The sequence below is a fragment of the Centruroides sculpturatus genome, unplaced genomic scaffold (genome assembly GCF_000671375.1).
Source record: "Centruroides sculpturatus isolate CEXI.00-Female unplaced genomic scaffold, Cexi_2.0 scaffold1447, whole genome shotgun sequence".
Lineage (NCBI taxonomy): Eukaryota > Metazoa > Arthropoda > Arachnida > Scorpiones > Buthidae > Centruroides > Centruroides sculpturatus.
This window is the reverse complement of record NW_019385631.1, coordinates 84,122-92,927: the sequence shown is the minus strand read 5'-3', so window position 1 is coordinate 92,927 and position 8,806 is coordinate 84,122. Positions and strand designations below refer to the sequence as shown.

General features: G+C 32.5%; 1 protein-coding gene across 1 annotated transcript in view; it reads right to left on the bottom strand.

The window, feature by feature from the left end:
* Positions 1-8,806, bottom strand: part of LOC111640746 (vacuolar protein sorting-associated protein 13A-like) — a 188,095-nt gene that overhangs the window by 95,206 nt on the left and 84,083 nt on the right. Inside the window, exon 23 of the mRNA XM_023386792.1 lies at positions 6,114-6,204. Coding sequence (XP_023242560.1) covers positions 6,114-6,204 — 91 coding nt within the window. The remainder of the gene's footprint in view (positions 1-6,113; positions 6,205-8,806) is intronic.

The window sequence follows — 8,806 nt, the reverse complement described above, 5'->3', positions numbered from 1 at the left end:
GACATGCTCAGTAGTCCGACGCACCTCCCGTCAAGGTACCCGTCCCCGTTACGTGTCTGCTTGCACAGAAGCATGTCGCGATGTGAATCTCCCCATCCAATTCTTACTCGATGACACACATTTCGTGTTTTTTATGTGAGCAGTTCTGTTCGAACAGTTGGAGTAGAGAATATTGTAGGCTACTGCTAGCAAAACAATGCGAAATATGTAATTATTTTCGGTAATCCTGACACTTTTGGTAATCTGACACACCTTTGGTCCCATACCTGTCGGATTATCAAGGGACAACTGTACTAGTTTCTTTCCATTTCATGAAGTTTTCTTTCTCACGCTTTAGTTGGATCTCTAATTCTTGTTCCAATGTGAAATTCAGGAAATCCGGGTTATCTGGATCATTGTTTTCCACCTCCGTAATATCCTCTGCCATTGCTGCTGGTTCCACTACATATGTATTTAAATGATTCAGCATATTTTTCACCTCCTGGCGCATTACATTTTTTCAGCATATGAAAGATAAAGCTTTCTAACTTTTTGGTCATACTTCTTCGGGTTCTGTATGTAAATAAGCATCCCTGTGACCTCGGTAAGACGCCGTTCTCTGATTCTTTTGTGGAGTGCCTCGGAAAGGTTGGCACTCAAGATTGTGTCCTGGCTTTTTAGTTTGTCTAAGACAAATTTCAGGGTTGGGTCAGCAGTTATCAAACTTGACTCTTCTGCAGAGAGCTTCTACGACCAGTTTAAACTGCAATCATTCCATCATGTGATTCATTGACGTCACAACCAACCATAAATTAGAATTATGCACCAGGACTAGGATAGGAGTTACTTATTTTATTTAGCGTGAAGACACTTTATTTGGTGAGAGCGGAAAGTCAACTGGCAATTAGATCAGCAGAGGTAAAAGGGCGGGCGGTGCGGTGTAGAGAGGGGGCGTATCACGTGCTACACTGAACGGCAACATTGCTCTCGCCACCAAGTGATAGCGCACATAGCAAAGTGGAAAGATCGACAATGTAGACTTTTGCGCCATTAATTAGAAAGTTAATTGAGTATTTGCGGATCCGCAGTGCTGGATCCAGCACCTGGTGCTGGATCCAACAGGCTGAAAAATGTGCTGGATCCAGCTGGATTGCTGGATGAGGGATCCAGCAATTGCAATCCCTAGATGAGACATGGGTCTATGGATATAGACTCAAAAAGGTATGAAAAGTTCAGTCAAATGTGGATCTTGCTCACTGTTTTGCTCATCAGAATTGAACAAATTCTGGTGCCATTCAACAGGAATTTCTTCCAAAAGGAAAGACAGTAAATAAAGAGTACCATTTGGCAGTGATGAAATGTCTTCATAAAGCAGTGTGAAAGAAAAATCAGACTGCTTGGAGAGAACAGCATAGTGACAATGCTCCTGTCCACACAACACTGCTGATAACAGAGTTTTTGGTCAAGAACTCAATGCCACTTGTTCTCCAACCTCCAAATTCCTCAAACTAAACTCCAGCAGGCTTCTTTTTGTTTCCGACATTAAAATCTGCTCTCAAATGTCATCATTTTGAACCTACTGATGCCATTAAGGAAAATTCACTAGCGGTGCTGCACATCATCTCAGAAGAAGCATTTCAAGAAGCGTTTTTTTCAAGGTAGAAATGATAAATTCAGTACATAAACTCAGGAGGGGACTACTTTGACAAAACCGACTAGCTTCTAGGTAAATGCAAACAACTTCTATTTTCAAAGTTCACAAACTTTCCAGACAGACCTTTTATTCCTTACAGAATGTAAACTTTTAAGCTTAAGCTTTTGTTTTAATCAAGTAAAGCATATTTAATTTAGATTACATGCATTTAAAGTAAATTCAACTAGGAATTCATTTACAAGAAATTATATGGTATTCTGTAATTCATTTAAAAACATAAATCTTGAATTTCCAACAATAGTTCAGTATCATTATATCAGATGCAGTCTCAAACTAATGTGACGGCAAGATGAAATTCATGTAAATAAAACTTATTTATTTATTTATTGTAATTTCAAATAACAAAATGATGATTTAAATCCAAGATTTAATTTTTATTTATTTACTTTTTATAAAACATTTATGAAAAATGTTTATTAAAAAATATACATATAACCATTTATTTTGAAAGTGGTGTAAATCTAGTTTTTCTTCTTTTGAGATACTTAAAGGTTTGCATTTTATTTGAATTAAAAATATAAATAAAGTGTACTAGATTTGGCAATGTTTCTATAAATTTAGAAATATGTAAGTTGATTACATAAATGATTTGTATGTAGGGTTTCTCCAACAGAATCCCAGGATCCGAAAAATCTGGGATCCTAGCTTTTTTTAATACAGGAAATCCCACAAATTTCTTTAAATTTCACTTTTTTCTTATTTTCTGTTAGAGTTGAGAAAATTTTGCAAATAGAAAGTATAATTAACCCATAAACTGTCAGAATATATTTGTATTTATTAATTTTAAGCCTATTTATTAGATTTTTAAATTTTTACTTATGGCAAGTCACAGATTGTTAATAATCAATATATAGCCTATTTGTGACAGGACTCTGAAAATTCTTTACTTGTCAGAACCTGTAATATCTGGAATAATTGTGCTTATGTTGTATTAATTTTTTAACCATGTCCAGTAACTTCAATAATTGCATTATACCAGGTTGTGTGAATTGGGCAAGGATATAAAAAAGTACAAAGTATGAAGTTTTCTTCATAAACCTGATTATTAAAGCCAAATGAACTACCAAATTATCGTGCTATAAACTTGATGCTGCTATTAAAGCAGCCAAGGTAGACAAATCAAGAATACTAGAGAGAAAAAGAAGTATTACAATATTTGTGAAAATTTCTACACAATTCAAAAGTAATTTTTTATACATATTTTACAAAGCATTATTATTATTATTATTATTACTTTTGGAGGTTGCAGGACATATTAAGTTACTTAAAAAATGAAAAATAATTATAACTTCTATATGACTTCTACACGCACACCGGAGTGTGTATAATAAAAAATTCAACTTATTTAAAAATAATTATATCATTCAATTTTAAGATTTATTTTAAAAACAATTAATTATATCCCATGATTTTCCCAGATTATCAGGACAAGCAAAAAATCGGAAAATGAGAAACCCTACCTGTGAATTTAACTTAACTAATATATTCTTTATGGATCAGTTGTAAACAGACTTATACCACTTTCATAATTATTGAACTCTAAAAGTCATTAAGATAATTTCAATTATCTAAAATTCAATTTCACTTGTAATATTGGTTTGAACCAAAAGTTCGTTCGTGCTTATCAAGTTTTAACTTGTTTAGGTTGACATTACGAATATTTGCTTATTTATTTCATAAGTTTAATTACAACTATTTTTTAAAATTTTGTTATCTTTTAAAGGAAAAACCATTAAAATGGAAAAAGGTGCATTTTCAACAACTCATGCTCTATTATTTCTGAAAAGGAAAAAATATGACATATGCACATATCTTTTTTGAGTTTTTATAGCGAGGATGCAGTTACTGATTGATTAAACATGCCAGAAATGGTTTTCAAAATTGAGGGAGGGAGATTTTTCTCTTGAAGATGCACCTCTGTCAGGACAGCCTTCAACCATAGAAGATGAGTCCATAACAGCTTTAATTCAAAATGATTGGAATAAAACAACACAAGAAATAGCCAACATCTTGAAAGTATCCCAAACATCTGTTGTCAGACATTTGGCTAGCCTTGGATACACTTCCCGTTATGATATTTGGGTTCCCCACCAATTAAGTGAATGAAATCTTATTGATTGTGTTTCTGAGTGTGATTCACTTTTAAAACACAATAAAGATGATCCCTTTTTAAAGCAATTAATCACAGGAGATGAAAAATAGATCATTTACAACAATATTCAATGCAAGAGATCTTGGAGTAAACCAGGTAATCCTCCAGTGCCGCAACCTAAAGCTGGTTTGCATCCCAAAAAAGTAATGATTTCAATTGGTGGGATTGGAAAGGGGTTCTTTATTATGAGCTTTTACCCAACAACCAAACAATTAATTCCAATAAATATTGTCTCTAACTGGATGAACTAAATGCTGTAGTGCATCAAAAGTGTCTGAAACTTCAAATTGATGGGGAGTGATATTCCATCATGATAATAAAAGACCGCACATATCGTTAAATGTGCGCCAAAAACTTCTAGACTTTAATTGGGCTGTTTTGAGTCACCCTGCATATTCTCCAGATATTGCTCCCTCAGACTATCATCTTTTACATTCATTGCAGAATAATTTAAATGGCATAAATTTCAATATTTAGAAGGTATCAAAAATCACATCAATAATTTCTTCAATCAGAAACCCACCCAACTCTACACAGATAGAATTTTGAAACTACCCATCAGGTGGCGTAAGGTTATCAAGCAGAAGGGTGGCTACATTGTGAATTAAAGGTTTTTATTTATTTCAAAATAGTATATTTTATTTCTTTCTAAAAATTGAATGACCTTTCAGTTCAACCCAATACATTGTTTTTTTTCTGAGTTTGTTTATAAATAATAAGAATAAAATAGTGTTGTGCATTTAGTTTTAGTGTTAGTATTGTTTTGTTATTGCAGTGTTGTTTATTCTCAACATTAAAAATAGTTTACTTATTGTTAAACTATTTTTATGACAAGTTTATCATTATTATCCTCATCCTCTGATCCTAAGACTCTAATTCATGGGCTTTATTTCTGTGTTATTATATTTACAATAAAATAAAATATCTTAAACTGTATTAAAATATTGATTTATTATTACTTCCTACCTGTATCACTATTTGATGTTAATATTAAATTATTTTCTTCTATAAAAATGGATAAAGTAATTGCAAGAAATACTTTAATACTTGAAATCTCAGGTCTACATTTAGATATGATCAAATTAATAATGATTGTAAGAATATGTTTTTAAAGAATACTTTGCTGATTTCCAATTATACAACTTGTCATGACATATTCATACATACAATATCATAACTGGGTGCAGAGGTGACTAATTTTGTTTTTCATTTCATCTATTTCCATCACATTATGTTTTTGATGGTAAAATTCATAGTTCAGCACTCCAAACAACCTTTACAGCTCCAGTGGTATGTGTTTACACCTTAGCAAACGTTTTCAACCTCATCAAGGTCTTCATCAGGCTACTTTAATGTGGAATTCGAACGTGTGTGGAACGGAACATATACGATTCAAAATTTAGAAAAACAGATTTAAGAATACTCATGGAACGTTACACACATGCTGAAATAACTGTAAAGTACATGTAATATCAAGTTTGTGCAACGGTAGAAGCAGACGAATTATACACAATCATTTATGGAAATGAGTTCCCTCATAACAAAACTTCCACGCGCTAGATATACCGACCGCATCTCTGGAGTTGATGCACGTGCCACGTAAACATTCCACACACATTTGAATTCCACATTAAAGTAGCCTGATGAAGATCTCGATGAGGTTGAAAACGTTTGCTAAGGTGTAAACACATACCACTGGAGCTGTAAAGGTTGTTTGGAGTGCTGAATTGTAAATCCTCTGGTGTAGGAAGAAGTCTATTTCTTATAAAATTCATAGTTTTATTCCTTTCTTATAAGTGCTTAATTAAATTACAGAAAATGGACTTACACCCCTTTCATAATTAATGATTATGCAATGTTATTTACAATTTTCAACTGATCAAAGCATATGGTTATTTTAAAATACTAAGTGAGAATTGTTGATAAATAATAAGTTCACACTAAAGTACAGTATATGTAAATTATGTAATTTCTCAATTTTTTCCAAAAACAGACTTACACCACTTTCAAAATAAATGGTCCATATATTTGGTAAACAAAAAATTTGTTTTTTATTATTTCAAAATAAAAATTAACGTTTTAAGATTCAATGAGAATTTGAAGTGAATATCTATTATGAAAATCACAAATCTTGGCAACCATGTGAAAATCAAAAATAAATTAGACAAGGTATATGTATGTCTTCTAAAATCTTTTTTAAAAGATTTTAAAAGACATAAAAGATTTTTTTTTGGATTTGAAAAATTATAAAAAAATTTTTATACTTACATATTTTATACGTTTCTGGTAAATCACCTTCAGAAAAGTTTTCATTATAAACAGCAATCAAAGTACTGAGATCCCTTTGTCCAATTGACATCTTAAAAATAAATAAAAATAATGAATAAAAGTGTTAAATGAATTTAAAATCTAATGTTTAATAACAATAAAGTTATTTTGTTCATTTCAAAATATTTTTTGCCATAACCATAAAAATTTAACAAAAAATATTATCAATGTAATAGTGTATTCATTTACTACATAAATTTACAAAGATTAACTCACTTTGTGTCAACTTCACATTTAGCATACTGAAGCATATACAAGGGGAGACCCAAAAAAAACCAAACTGAGAGCACACTGCTATTTGTAGACGTAGTAGAGAGTTCTCCCATTAGATGAGTTTAGTAGAGACTTTCATGAAACAGCTGTGCAGATGGCATCAGTTTGTAGGTTTACGTTTGAGTGTAGTGTTGTATTTCTCTTACTGTTATTTTGTTCCGCCTGCGAAGTTCTTGGCATCCTTCAACATCTCGAAACGATGAAAACGTTGAAAAGATCTACCAAAAAACTTTTTAAGACGTCTGTGAGAGGATGTGCGAAGAAAACACCCAGAACTTTGGTGATCAGGTGACTGGTTCTTTCATCATAACAATGCCCCCGCGCACTTGGCCTTATGAGTGACCCACTATTTGGCCTCTCGGGGATGGCCTGTCGTTCCCCACCCTCCGTATTCACAAGACCTAGCCCCATGCGACTTTTTTCTGTTTCCAAGAATGAAGAAAAATATAAAAGGGAAGAATTTTGATAATGTGGAGGCGATAAAAACAGCTTCCCTAAGGACACTGGACGATATCAAGGTTGAAGAGTTCCAGCGATGCTTCAAACAGTGGGGAAAAAGACTTGACAAGTGAATCGCATCTAATGGAGAGTACTTTGAAGGTGACTGAAGGAATTTTGTAAAAAAGTTAATAAATAAAGTTTTTATACAAAAACTCCGGTTATTTTTGGGTCCCCCCACGTATGCTAAATATCATACTTAATATCAACATTACAATGAACTTATCTTAATATTACCCATACAACAGCAATATCAAAATTTTATATATACCATATTTACTTGCATTTAAGACGAGGTTTTTATTCATTTTTCACTGTTTCAAAAATCTAGGTCACACTATACACACGAGCAAAGGACTCTATGCATTTTTGCAATAATTTTTGTGAACCGTGTATTCACATTTTTTACTGGATATTCACTGCCCTGTGTTTAAAAACAAAATTATTTTATCTGGGTTGTTTGGATTGTTCTTGTGTATTGTTAGGAGTAAATATGAATAACAATAGGAAAAGTGAAGCATTTGAATTAAATTCCAAATTGAAATTCCAAAATCACATGGAAGCCCAATATAAGTTTTAATCCATTCCCACATGAAAAGAGATGATTATCATAGGCGTAGCCAGGAAGGGGCATGAGTGAGCACAGCCCCCCCAGTTAACCTGGTGCCCCTCCCCAGAAAATCCAAAAAGTGTTGAGCCAATTTGCAAAAAGAAATAAAAAGCTGAAGCTAATTTAATTGGGTATAGTGTACTCACTGAAAGTCTAGATCAGACATAGCCAACATATGGCCCACTTAATGAATTTATGCGTCCTGTGACTAATCTTTGAATATTGGACTTCAAATAATTGGTCAAATGGATCTGTGATAATTCCTTATATCCTCACAGTGTGAAGTGGTAGAAAGTTGAGAAATTCTGACCCCTAAAAAAAAAGTCAACAGCTATCTGTGCCCAATGTGAAAAGTGTATCTGTAATCTCTATGTACAGTCTAGTCTCTACGGGGTGACACCACAATAAGATATCGCATCACCTGAAAATCTTGATAGGGCCGCCTTTGGTTCCGCCAGTGAAAAAAGTTTTCTTTCCAATTCAGCCCAGGGGAAAAACTGTTGGTCATCCCTGGTCTATATCTAGATTAAAGATGGTGAACTATATTAAAGAATGGTAAAAAAAATAATTGATTGGTTAATTTTTGTTTAAGGCATTGCTAGAGTTTGATATTAATGTTATGAGAACATATGATTAAAGTAAGTTTCATATTATATGTGTGTTAAGTTATTGTCGATTCTTATGGAAGTTTCATTTTAATGAACAATAATTTGAAATTGTTGTGTTGTGAATGTGTCTCTTTAATCCGATCAATTCAGTTCGGTAGACTATCAATACAGCTTTCAGGTTAGATGCTTCTTTTATTGCATTTCGGACTTATATGTATTTTAAGTCCCTCTTCAGTTCAAAACTACAAATTATTTTTTAAAAAAAATACAATTAGTAAGATGACAAATTCTTCGCGTGTAGATCATATTTACTGACATAAATCTAAGTGATATTTTAGAATAATTTGAAATAATTCAATTTTGTGTCAGGCTGGCAGCTACTAGGCTCCCCATAACAAAATTCTGGCTACACCAATGATGATTATTCAGAAATCAGAATTTAGAGAAACTTATAAGTGTAATCAACAGAGAGTGGATTCGACTGTTAAGAATTGGCAAAAAAAAATTCCCAATTGTCCAGCTTTACATAAACAAATTATGTTGTTGATTTTACAAGATTTTCCTTAAAGTTTATAATGCTAGTACTTTTTGCAGAACAATGCATGCAATTATGTGCATTTGATATTTTATTTGTAATTAAACGA